Here is a 13,768-nt window from a genome sequence, read left to right as displayed (position 1 = left end):
AAGAGATTTTAAAGTCCTTGAAATTCAAGTGCTTAGCCTCTACCAAATTTTTTCGGAATTGTCCCCGTCTTACATTTGTTTATCTGTCTTGGGTCTAACTTTTGTATTTCTGTACATATGATATTTATTAGGTGTATATCTATACGAATGTGATATGTTGGCTGTCTAGAAATAGATATATAAGTCTTTATTAAAACAAAAGTCTTTATTAAAACAAAATGTAAGGATGAAAGTGACAATTTATATTCTGATGGTGAACATGATACAGGTACATTGTAAAGCTTTGATTTTCTGAGATTAAGTGATTGGTAATATGGCTGTAGTAAATAAGACAGAATATCATGGGAAAAGGAATCACCATCAACCTAATTAAAACATATGGGATTCATTTAATGGATAAATAGTTTATAGGAGAGTTAATAGTGTAATAAAAATCTAGGAAACCTATAAATGGAGTAATTGTACTAAATTAGTCTATCACCTTGGATTGACGAGATAGATCAATATGTCTGGGCAAACGTCAAATATGGTGTTAATGTTACAAGCACTTAAACTATTAGCTAAATGTCCGATTTTATTTAACAGATTGCTATTCACTATATATCTTATGTTTAAAAAGAAGTTTATTTCCAATCTTAAATTATTTATATTGTAAATAAATGAATCTTTTACAATGATAAAAGCATGCCTATTTATGAGGGGTTTTATATTTCCTTGGGTTTTTGATGTAATGTGGTTTTTGATATACAATGATTTTGTATATAATAATAAAAGAGTACCTATTTATAAGGGTTTTTGATGTAATGATGGTCATACCAAGCAAAAAAAAAGTATTTTTAAATTTGTATTGAACTCATTTGTGTAAAGCAATACAGATTTGGGAAAGGGATAGGAAATCTAATGAATTTGATATACATGTATTGCTTACTGCATGGTATATAACTTATTAATTTCAATCATAAGTAAAATATACTGGAATATCTTTACAAAAGTCTAAATTATTCATCTTGTTACCTTGACTGAGATTTATTATCATTTGATATTAATTATGTCATGTCGGTATAAGGTAAACATTTGTAAAAGTGGTCAACTGGAAAAATTAAAAATATAATTTGAATAAAATAACCTTTATGAGTAGAATGAGTTTCTTTTTATCCATATTAAGATCTACTAACAATGTTTAAAAGTAATATATGTGTTGACACTGATATTAAACATTATAAGGGATGGATGATCGCCCACAAATATTGTAAGGGCATTACATCTAGACATATTCTGAATATTTGTGTTGATAAGCAAATACTTATTATACATACTGTACCGTATATGTTCTAAATGATATGACTATTATATATTTTGATTCTGTTTGATATCATTTGTAAGTTTGAAATAAATTAAATTTTGGCTTCATGGAATGATTCATATTTATCATGCTTCAAGTTTTGAGCTTTTTTTAGGTGGGGATGGGGGTTCAACCGTGTGAGAAACTTAAAGATATCTCTTACCAAAAATATAGTCTAAATTTGCACACAATGACATGTTATAGACTATATCTCATGCCACACAATGACATGTTAGAGACTATATCTCATGCCACACAAACAAGTTTCTTCCACAATAAGGTTTGCTCTATGAAATAAAAAATAAAAGCATAATGCAAAGGTAATTCTTTAACAGTAAAGGCCTTATCTTCCTATATCTATTAATTACATCTTTAGATTCAGGTTGAATAAGATTAAATGTTTTATTCTGTTTCTATCTAGAACCCCATTTCTAAGCTTATTCTATCTGGAACACCATTTCTAAGCTTATTTGGCTATTTATCTGGTTCTAAAACATTACACACAAAAGGCAATAGGAAAGTAAAAGTGTGGAAAGATTCTTTGGAATCAAAGGGATAAAACTGTATAATACACACATGATAAATGGTTAAAAGATATTGCTACTAAAACTGGACATAATATAGATAAAGTACAATGTATGCATAGAGTAATTCCCCAAGTGATTGACTAGTCTGGACTCTCTGACACAACATCTTGTAACTGAATGATTCAGTAAATATGATTAGGTTCCACTCAAGTAATTACTGCATTGACCAGTTTAGTATATGATATTAAAATGTTCCTGTAAAGCCTCCCAGGGGACCTCCTTAAATGGGCAGTCTGACCATATAATATCTCAGATAATACTTTTATGGTCAATAGCAGTAAAAAAAGAATTTTTATCATTCTGATTCCTGCGCAATTTGTTAGTCACATTTTGGACAAATAAATTCATTAAAAAAAATGTGTAATGGCAGCTTTAAAAAACTCTAGTTTGATTCTATCTAAAGATGACAAAAGCACCAGACATCAGTATATTGTAGGGATGTGTCATCTTAGTGAAGATTTACTAATCGATTACTCGTTGAATTTACCGAGTGATACTCGAGTACTCGCTCGGTAAAACATTCACAAAATAAAAACACAAAAATATACCATTTTATGTATTGTTAGTTGTAAAACCCTCAACATTATTACATAGGTCAGGATAGGACTAGATCATAGTCCAAGGAATTCTATGCTATATTAATTAATAACTAGCTCATTTACTACATTTACAAATTATATAAACTGGTAGTAATCTTATCAAGTAATAAATTAATTATATCTATAGAAAAAAAAATTATTACTCAAATAACAGTAAACAGTAAAAAAACAAATTCAATGATAATCAAAGGGGTGATAATTATAACTTACTTATCCCGTTAATCATTTCCTGAAGGTTGATACAGGGTGTAACGAATTTCTTCTTATTTAAAAATATTATCTTGTCAACCTATTCTGGGACGTAGCGATATTTTAGGTAACTAACGGTCCTGCAGATGAAAATATATGGTTTGAGAGAGGTGGAGGAATGACTAAGGTTAGCTAAAAGTGTCAGCCTTGGAAAATGCTCTTGTTCATATACATATCCTACATATATCTCTGTTTTGAGGAATTCTAAATGACAGTTCAACACAGACATTCGAATCGTATTCAAAGTTTTAACAAATTTGAATAATGAATAATATATAATGTCCCGGGAGGTGCTCTCGATGAAAATATTTTTTGGTTAAACTTAAGAAAGCAACAACATTTTAACAGGAGATCGATTAGTCAAGTATCATTTTTGTAATCGATACTCAGTCCTGGCCAGGGATATCTGAGTATTCGAGTACTCATTGACATCCCTATAATATTGCATTGCAATCTATGAACTCTGTTTCAATGTTTTTCATTTGGTTCCAATCTATTAAACTGTTATTTTTCTATATTACAGGGAACCAGTCAAGGAAGCCAGGAATCACTTGACAAACAGTCACAGACAACCAAAAAGTTTGATGCTGTAGTTTTCGATGTATTACGGGTCTCACCAGATGATTATGCTGTAAGGCTTAAAACAAAGTTTTATAAAAAATCGTGAAAAATACAAGTTATCCTAGTGAAATAAAAATTGAACTGAGGTTAACATACTAGATATCAGATCTTGCAGTATATTAAAAAGCATAATTTTTTCACTTTTTCAATCACTTGGTTTTCCAATGTCATTTCTGCTTTCTGATAATTTTAGCTGATGTCAATTTGAATTAATTCTATGATACTTGATTGTACACAATGATTTGCTTCTGGTACTTTCAATTTCTATGAGAAAAATCATCACTGGTGGCACTCTCCTGGTGGCACACTCATTTAGTAGGAGGCTGATCTTGAGACCACCCAATATGGTTCACAAGGACAAATAGAAAAGTTCAATGTCTCAATTTGACCATTATGTCAAAAAACTAACGCTCAATCAACAGGAAATTTTTACAAATAACAACTAAAAATGAAAATTTAAGGTTTCAAATTTCCAAGGTTAAAAAAAAGTTCATGAAAGTGACATGGTTATTAGGAGGTGGCAAGTTGTTTTCATTCAAACTGATATTTATTTGGAAGTAACCCAATTTTACTGCGTTTGACACACTGGAATTGTTATAAGGGTATTATTAACTGAAGTAAACAGTAATACGATATATGTGTTATTTTCCTAAATGTGATTCACTTTTTCAGTTTTATGTACATATGGATTACTTATTTGCATATGTGTGTCAGTACTTATGTATGGCTGTCCTGCTAGTCCAGTCTACAAAATATATAAAAGCATACCGTAGTTTTATTTTAGTCAATTTTGTTGTCTTTCCTGTCTGCCAATCAACAAACCAAAAAAACAAGGGAAGCAACTGTTAAAAGTAGCAAGATGTGAAGAACAAATTCTGTTGCTGAACTTAAATGAACTTTGACTTTATTTTTATAAACCTATTTTCTATTTGTTTACAGAGTCAGATTACCTTGATGGATTTACCTGTGTTCCAGGACATATTACCTGATGTAAGTTGTCAAAACCACCATTTACCTAGCTGCTGTAAACTGTAACATTTCAATGAGCATAATTCAGCTGCCAAGTATCCTCAATATCCTCATGCATAATTTTCTACAATGGCAAATCTAAATTGTTTGTGTAGTGTTCAATAAATGGACACATTAATTTTGAAAATAACTTATTTGGAGGAAATTTTAGGGTATTAAAGTGACTTATCTTTGAATGGAGGATGGTATGACAAGGCTGTTATTGACTTACTATACTAGAAGGTCAAAATCTGAAATATGTCAAACCCAAACTCAATTTGTTTCATACGTAAATGAATTCCTTCCTCTACGAACTTATATACATTTTTTAACACGTACGTACGAACCAATATAACCTTTTCTATGTTGCATGTTTATCTTATAATTTCATCTGATTTGTTGGGGTGTCATATTAAGACAAGGTATAACGTGTTATCTTATTCATCTAAACAATTATTTGTGTGTAGGAGATGAGACAGGGAAAAGAGGATTCCGTGTCAACAACTATCTGTCAAATGTCAAGATTAAAATAGGTCAACATGTCAAATGTGACATAGTGACCAAAATTTGCATCTGGTACATACATGAATCAGTTAAATTTATTGTTTTAACATGTTCACCATTGATGATTGTTTAAAATGTTACATAAAATATCTGCTGGTTAAGAGAGTGCAGAATTTATAGAAGTAAAACAAGTAAAAAAAAGAAAGAAAGCATTACAGTTTTAAAAAATGATAAAAGCATTCATATTTCTTAAAGGGGGCCTCAGTGGCCAAATGGTCTAAGTAGTTACTACTGTAATCAGTAGACAGTCGACACTGAGGTTGTGAGTTCAAACCACACTTGTGCAGGTGCACTCGACTCCATTCTTAATTGACTAGGATGTCAGTTTTCCTATCGAATGTCAGTGGTTTTCTCTGAGCACTCCTGCTTCCTCCACCAATAAATACTGGCTGCCATGACATAGCCTAAATGTGGTGCTTAGAAGTGGCGTTAAAACACCAAAAATCAATCAATCATATTTGTTAAAAAAAAAAAAAAAAAAAAAGCATTCGTATTTGTATTTTGTCAAAAAAGATTTATTCAATTGAGTAAAAATTTAAGAGATATTATAGAGGATATGGGGTATCCATTTATGACACAAAATAAGTAAATGTACAAAAAAGACATACAAAAGGAGAGATCAAGAGATGATAACCCAAAAATTAAAAAAAAGTTTAAAAAATGACAACAAATACAGTGTATATCACAGTACATTTTTCAGTAAGCATATGAAACAAACAACATTTTATGTTCATTAATTTTGAAGTTAATTTGAGTTAGTACATGGAGTATAATGAATTGTGTTTATTTTAGGAACTAACATCATGTGCATGGACAACAAAAGAGAAATTGATTAAAGCCCCAAATGTTGTTGCTTTTACTAGGAGATTTAATCATGTAAGTTTATTTATGAGAATAATATGTTTGTGTCCTACTGATGTGACATTGAAAATAAACAGCTAACCAGCTAACATATAATGGGATGTCCAATTCACTGTGGGGGGGGGGGGGGGGGGGTAACATTAAGCTCACACTGCAAGCACATTTAAAAGGTGGCACGTGGCAAATTTGAAATTTTACTATTGGAGTAGAATTTTTTTCTTGTGTGTTATTCTTACTGTCAGTAATAAAAAAGAGCATCACAGAATGAAGAGTTTTATCGTACACAGTACAAATATATGTACTACATTGTACAAAACTACCATTCCTAAGCAGCTAAAAATGAATATTTAATAGTATATTTAGCATCTCCTTACCAGTGGCGGATCCAGAACTTTTCCTAAGGGGGGGGGGGGGCCCGCTGACTGACCTAAGTGGGAGGGGGGCACTCCAGTCATGCATCAGTGATTCCCTATATAATCAACCAAATTCCCCCCCCCCCCTGGATCCGCCTATGCTTACAAACATATTTCTAACAATAATGTCTTAATAAACATACTGTTTTGTTTCTTGCAGGTAAATTTTTGGGTTCAACGAGAGATTTTAAATTGTCAGACACTGAATACCAGAGCTGAAGTTTTGGCTCATTTTATAAAAATTTCAAAGGTAAGTTGTGAAGTCTACATCAACAACAACAAAAATAGAACCACATTGCTTTCTTCAGACATTGGACATGGTTTTCTTTTATAAGTTATGGCAAACAGCTTTCAAACATACCTTGCACAAAGAAGCAATAATTACATCAAAACGCCTTTTATGAAATATGTGTTCTGAACTACAATCACAAGAGATAATAAATGCTTAAACTTCATCAACCATTACAGCAAAATGATCCATATATTTGAAATGTTTTTGCAATAGAATTGAAGAAGAACTTGAAAGACCAAAAACATGCACATTATATCATTCTTTATTGATGAATGAATTATCATGGCCATCAAAAATATTGAGATTTAACATTTACATACTTTGGTTTAATAATTCCAATAAGTATTAGCTAGCATATATTGATGTGAAATAATGTTTTAAAGCAAAGAATATAATTTTATATACATTGTCTTTTTCAGAGATTATTAGAATTAAACAATTTACATGCTGTTATGGCCGTGATATCAGCTTTACAGAGTGCTGCTATTTTTAGATTGTCCAAGACCTGGATGGTAAGAAAGTTTTTAGGACTTTAACTTTTCATACTTGAAGGTGTCGTATTTTTATGTCTGCATCCTTTGATTAAGTTCACCAATTGTAAAAAAAAAAAGATATAAACATCTAGCTTAAATAGGTTCATTAAGGTTTGCATGCAGTATTACACATTAAAACAGACAATAAGAAATCACAAATTCTTCACATAATCTTAAATTTGTAGAATATGTTCACATAATCTGAGCAAACTAATTGAGAAATTGAACATATAACTGGAAAATAGAAAGCATTTAACTATAAACAGTGATCACTTATAACGAAGAAACAGATGAACAGTAATAAAATGCAACATGTAAAAAAGTTATGTATTGCACAGGGTTAATACAAAAAGAAAAATGCAATATAGAAATTATTGACTATACATGTATATTAGTTTGATAAGTCCATGCAAACCAAAAGTCTTCACCAGTTTTTTTTCTTTGTTTAACATTCAAAATTTTGGAGTTTGTAGCTTGTTCAAAAGAAATTTTCAAAACCAAATTAAAATATCATTTGTTACACAAATCTAAATAATGTTATGTGTTTGTTTACATGCATATTATTATCTTGCTCTGCTTCAAAATGTTAAAATTATTTCAAATAAGTTTCTCCTATACAGGCAAATACACTGTTAGATGTTCATGTTATGACAAAGTACTTTATTATTTCAGAAACTTTCCAGAAAAGATAAAGCTGTATACGAAAAAATTGCTGATTTATTTTCTGAAAACAACAACAGACAACGATTACGAGATTACATGGACAGTGTTAAATTGCCATGTATCCCATATTTAGGTCAGAATTTTATATTCTATAAAGCTATTCCCTTGTGTTACAGAGAATACTACATGCATTGAAAAAATTATAAAAGAACAACTCCCACCCTTCAAAAAAAGAAGAAGAAAACATGACAAAGAGAGACAATTACAATAAGACATGTAGAAGAAAATACCTAAATTTTGCAATATAGCAGCATTTATTTTAAACAAACTCCTGTTCTAGAATGTGTGGTATTTGTTGGTGGTACACATGTTTGCCTTAATGTGAAAATTAATAAAACATGACAATAACAACAAAAAAGTGAAATACTGTTGGATACATTAACATTCCTTAGAAACTTGGTCAATTGTTTCTGCCAGATTGTTAGATAATTATAATGTCATGCATCACAACACACCAAAAACAAGGAAAACTAATCTAAGGGAGGTAACTACAATGTTGTCCATATCTTAGTTAAGTTATTAATGCTTTGACCAGGTGCTTGTGAAAGAGATTGGGCATCTTAGCAATTACATGGAATAGTCCATTGCTCTTCAATAGTTATAAAGCATATTTAACTTGACAACTACAAGAATTCATGTCAAAACTCCTGATCATCAATTCAGCTTTAATAGAAAGTGTGTTTTTTTCTCATAGATAGTAACCACTTAGCAAGAATTTCTATATCCAAACATATTTTTTCTTACACTGCAGAAACTTTCCCCTGAAACTCAGTGATTAGGCTGTTCATAATTAAACCTCTATTAACTTGTTATTGTTTTGTGTTTCAGGTTTATATTTATCTGATTTGATCTACATCGATGTGGCACATCCTCACTCTGGAGGCCTAGAGAGCCACCCAAGGAGATTACAGATGAATAATATATTGAGAGTTATAGCTGACTTTCAACAATCCAGTTATGGTAAATATAAGTGCTTATAATTCTGTGAACATGTGTAGTAATTTAGAAATTTAAAGTCTATTTTGAATAAATATACTAAAAATGCATTTATTTCTTTATAATGATCAACAATGAAAAATGTTAATGTTGTATCAGAAACTTAAATTTCAGTTACTAAAGAAAAATATCATAAGAAACACACTTATACAATTTTCTTTATTAAAAAATTAAATATATTATGTTTTTTTGAAAAAAGGAAATGAAAATCCATTACAACAGAAATTTGTTTCCTAATACTAGTTCTATTTATTTATTTTCAGATAATGTACAAGTATTAGATCATATTCAGAATTATTTAAAATCTGTCCGTTACATAGAGGAATTACAAAAGTTTGTAGAAGACGATAATTACAAGTATGTATAAAATCTGTATGTTATGTATTTTGAACAAAGTTAGCAATCATATTATTGAAGCTTTTTACATATGGATCATTTATGCTCTTATGAGCTTTTTAAGTTTGTTTTTATAGAAATTTTACATATTTGGTTTTATCTGCACACAAACGTGGAATATATGAAGAAAAGAAGGATAAAGACAGGAATTAACTTGATGTTCTTTATACATATGTGATTGAATTGAATAATTGGAAAACTCAATTACTTCTTTATAACGTCATGCTATTCTAAGGAAAAGATGTTCAACCAGGTCATTGCCAAATCTAGTATCATATCTATGAAATGACGAATAATTCTTTCTATTGTCTAGTTAAACAAGATGTATTATTTTTATTTTCAAAAAACTTGAAATCCAATATTATAGTAAGGCATATGCTTTCTTGCTAATTTTATTTTATTTATGTCTTTTCAGACTTTCATTAAAAGTTGAACAGCCAATGAGTGAAAACCTCTCGTCATCGAAAGAAGATATACAGATAATGGTGGCGCCCCCATCTCCTGCTACAGAACCCCGTAATGTGTTGACGTCATGTGCTGGTCTTACAAAAAATGGTCCCTCACACAGAAAAACTAAAAGTTTAAGTGCAAAGTAAGTTATAGAAATTGGTGTTTTTAAACATCTTTATTATGATGTTATGGTTTTGAAGCATTATACAAATTACTTGAAAATTAAGAAATTATGCGATAAGTTGTAAAGAAACAAGCCTTTTAACAATGATGATGATACAAGACCTGAAATATGAATGTTTTGGTACTTACCCTTACATATTGCTGTACCTATGTACAGGCTACAATTGCTTTGCTTTAAATATTTTCTGAATAAAAGACTATATTTACTCAACCTGCATGCTTGTTATCCGCTGTTTATATAAAATTAAATTAAACATGTCTATAAATTATTTTATAGCTTTCTAAGTTGTCATAAACCTGCAGCAGATAAAACCTATAGTTTACCTAGTAAAGCAACGGCACCTTATATTCAAGGCATTAGACATCTTCTGGACGACAGTGTTCTGGAGGAATCACCATGTGCCTCAAGTGATGGCTCAATTTGTGGTAGAATCTCAGGTAAGTAATAGCTTAGTGACAAAACAATCTCTACCTTAGAATCAAGCAGTCTAACTTGGAATCAAGAAAACGTGACTAACAAAACCCACTCAAAAATTTAGGTTTAAAATGTATGATGGTTTACTTTTCCTGTTCTGGTATTTCAAGATATGCACTAGAAATTAAACAAATGTCCAGAATTCTTCATTTCCTTTTGATAACTTAAGTTTGTCTCACCCAAAAGTTTTGAATCTTATACATATTTATTATCCGAACTCAAATCAAGTGTGAATTTGGGTAGCTTCACTTTAAACAGTTCTTGAGTTTGTTCCTTTATAAAGTTTTATGCAAGCAGTGGCATCTTCTGTGTTGCATGGACACATTCACCATTAATTTTTATATAGACAAAGTTAATCTATTGATTGACACAACTTTTATTGGTATAGACTGATTGATAGAGCTTCTAATGTTAATTTATTGATTGATAAAGCTTTTGATATTAATACTCTATTTTTATGCTTTTTATAGAAAGTGCTGATACAGCAGATACCAGTTCAACAGATCAGGAGACTTTTTGGCCATTGAGAAGTCAGTAAGTAGACTGGTTCTTTGATCAAGAAAACCAACCAATGAGATATTTTGAAATAGCATATATAACTGTGGAATTGCTATCAGCAGATGCCCTCTTTTAAGCATTGCTTAACTGACATTCACAAATGCCTACTCAAATCATTGTACAGCTGACATAAGACCACTAAATGTGTCTTTGTTACTTTAAAAAATACTTTAATTATTGATATTCATCAAACAGAGCAGTTAATGTCATCTGAAAATATTCTGTAATTTATGAATTATAGAATCATAGTTACTTAAAAACTTTAATATGACTTATGATTTATTTGTTTATGTATGTATGTACTTTAAATTTGAATTTTGAACAATGACAGTATCCAGTGCCCATTCTTGAAGCTTTTTATATTTTCTTCATGTTAAAACTAACTATACCTAATTATGAGAATCCTGACAGATTGAGATTGTTTCTGTTTTAGTCATTATGTTTGTGTTTCATTTTGTCAGGCAATGGAGAGAATCTGACGACATACAGAACAATTACCGACAAAACTTCACCTGTGAAGGCTGTTTACGGAGAAGAACTATTTTAAAAGATGGCAAAAAACCAACTGTAAGTACATTTAACTATCAGAAATTTATTCTCCATTATTGGAATGATTTAATAAATTTAGTAAAAATAAAATCTGATTTTACTTCAGATAAAGTTTTTTTACCATCTGCATTATTCAAATAAAAAACCTTTGCACAATTTGTCAAGTTTAAGATATATTACTAAATGTTAAATTGAAGAAGAAACTATGTTAAAACACTTGTGCTGATTGTATTGAATGCTTCTTTCAGGTTTCATCGTGGACAAGATACTGGGTAGCCTTATGGGGAACGTCGTTATTATATTATCCTGCCAAGACATTACGAGGGTCAGAGAGATCATGTGTAAGTTTACTGTAACAATAAATTATTATTTTAATATGAAATAAAAGTGGGTTTTTTTTTTCCATATTTTTTTCATTTTTTGTGAAAATGTTCAAAATGTATAAACATAATTTTGGAGTCTAATCCAGTTTAAAAAAAATTATAAAATTGAATTTTGTTGGCAGAATTGTAATTGTAATGTGAGGACACATGCACATAATTTAAATAAATTAACTTACAACTACAACCTGGCAAATGCTTGTAAACTATAATTATAATTATTACAGTTTAAAACCAGTCCCACAAAGATGACATCAATAGTGGGATGGATGGTAGTAATGGGAGATAATCCACTTCAACCTGATGCATTCCAGCTTACAGATCCAATGAAAGGTAAAATCGTAAAAAAAAATCTCTTTATTAAACTGCATGGCATTTGTATACATTCATAATGTTTTGGATTATTTCTAAGTATTCTAGTATATGTTTTCCTAAAGTATTCTTTAAGTGTACAATAGAACTGAAACATATTCGAAAATGAAATAAAAGGAGAATTGAGTATAATGAACATGAGATATGATGAGTAGAAGATATTAAATCAAAGTTGCAGGCCTTGCTAACCCTTACAGAGCATATAAGATCATCCCCAGATAATTGTGGGGTTTGTGTTGCTAACCCTTACAGAGCATATAAGATCATCCCCAGATAATTGTGGGGTTTGTGTTGCACAGTTTTTACTTATATCTATGTAGTGTTAATTGGACTTATTTGTGTTTTCATCATCTTTTTTTCTTTCTTTTTTTTTTGCAATGGATTTGTCAGTTTTTTTCAACTGATGAGTTTTAAATATTCACTTAGGAGAAAACCATTAAAGTTTGATCAAATTGTGTCTCATCCCTTTTGCAGATTTAAGGAAATAAAATATGATAAAACTTTAAATATTCAGTTGTTTTTGCAAGTTAATCTTAATGTGAACCAGGAAAATAAATAGAAGAACACATATTTAAATCAATTATAGATACATGTATATATTTCAATTGATATTTAGCTCCATAAACTTACAGATCAGTATTTTTTATAGGCAATGTTTACAAGTTTCGATGTGGCAGTCAGGCCCAGGCTTTACAATGGTGCAGACATTTAAGTGAGGCCACAAACAGGTTCCAACCACAGGTAATTTGTTTATTATCAATGCCAAAAACAGGTTCCAACCACAGGTTATTTGTTTATTGTCAATGCCACAAACAGGTTCCAACGACAGGTTATTTGTTTATTGTCAATGCCACAAACAGGTTCCAACCACAGGTAATTTGTTTATTGTCAATGCCACAAACAGGTTCCAACCACAGGTAATTTGTTTATTGTCAATGCCACAAACAGATTCCAACCACAGGTTATTTGTTTATTGTCAATGCCACAAACAGATTCCAACCACAGGTTATTTGTTTATTGTCAACGCCAAAAACAGGTTCCAACCACAGGTAATTTGTTTATTGTCAATCAGTGAAGACATAAGATGTAATTGCACAAAATTTAACCTGAATAATGTAAGATAGGTTACCATTACTTTTTCTGTACACATGGTCATAAAGGCTAATGCCGAGTCTACCATAATGTACTTACCATAGGTCTCTTGGCTCTTGTTTACTTTAAACTCGTTGTTATAGACTTCATCGAATTCTCTTTTCATTGCTTGATTCTTACATAGCTTTTCAATATACAAGCTATTTTCTGTTCTCTTGCAGAGGGGAATTTAATGTTTTACCCTAGTACATCTACTATTGCTGAAATTTAAGTACTCCTACTTAAATTTGGCTCAACCAAATGTTATGAAACTTATTCACAATGCTTATAACCACAAAACTCAGATCAAGTATGAATTTGGTAGTGTCACTTTACTATTTTGAAGTCATTTCTCTTTATAACGTTATATACGGGGGCTTCATCTGAGTCCCATGGACACTTTCCTAATTAATTTTAGTCATAATTTGGTTGAGTCAGTATTCTGAAGATAGACATTTTTTTCATTTTTCATATATAATTTGTTTT

General features: G+C 30.5%; 1 protein-coding gene across 9 annotated transcripts in view; it reads left to right on the top strand.

Moving 5' to 3' along the window:
* LOC139511486 (ras-specific guanine nucleotide-releasing factor RalGPS2-like) overlaps positions 1–13,768 on the top strand; it is a 56,567-nt gene that overhangs the window by 39,150 nt on the left and 3,649 nt on the right. For all 9 annotated transcript variants that reach the window (XR_011662032.1, XR_011662033.1, XM_071298263.1 and 6 more), the window contains 15 exons: positions 3,301–3,408; positions 4,338–4,388; positions 5,763–5,846; positions 6,405–6,494; positions 6,956–7,048; positions 7,742–7,865; positions 8,621–8,752; positions 9,052–9,145; positions 9,600–9,776; positions 10,095–10,255; positions 10,763–10,826; positions 11,312–11,417; positions 11,648–11,740; positions 12,007–12,112; positions 12,801–12,892. Coding sequence is in view for 7 of the 9 variants with exons in the window: in XM_071298263.1 (XP_071154364.1) it covers positions 3,301–3,408; positions 4,338–4,388; positions 5,763–5,846; positions 6,405–6,494; positions 6,956–7,048; positions 7,742–7,865; positions 8,621–8,752; positions 9,052–9,145; positions 9,600–9,776; positions 10,095–10,255; positions 10,763–10,826; positions 11,312–11,417; positions 11,648–11,740; positions 12,007–12,112; positions 12,801–12,892 (1,575 nt within the window). In the remaining 2 variants the exon portion in view is untranslated. The remainder of the gene's footprint in view (positions 1–3,300; positions 3,409–4,337; positions 4,389–5,762; positions 5,847–6,404; positions 6,495–6,955; positions 7,049–7,741; positions 7,866–8,620; positions 8,753–9,051; positions 9,146–9,599; positions 9,777–10,094; positions 10,256–10,762; positions 10,827–11,311; positions 11,418–11,647; positions 11,741–12,006; positions 12,113–12,800; positions 12,893–13,768) is intronic.

The sequence above is a fragment of the Mytilus edulis genome, chromosome 2 (assembly GCF_963676685.1).
Source record: "Mytilus edulis chromosome 2, xbMytEdul2.2, whole genome shotgun sequence".
Lineage (NCBI taxonomy): Eukaryota > Metazoa > Mollusca > Bivalvia > Mytilida > Mytilidae > Mytilus > Mytilus edulis.
This window is presented reverse-complemented; position numbering and strand designations above follow the sequence as displayed.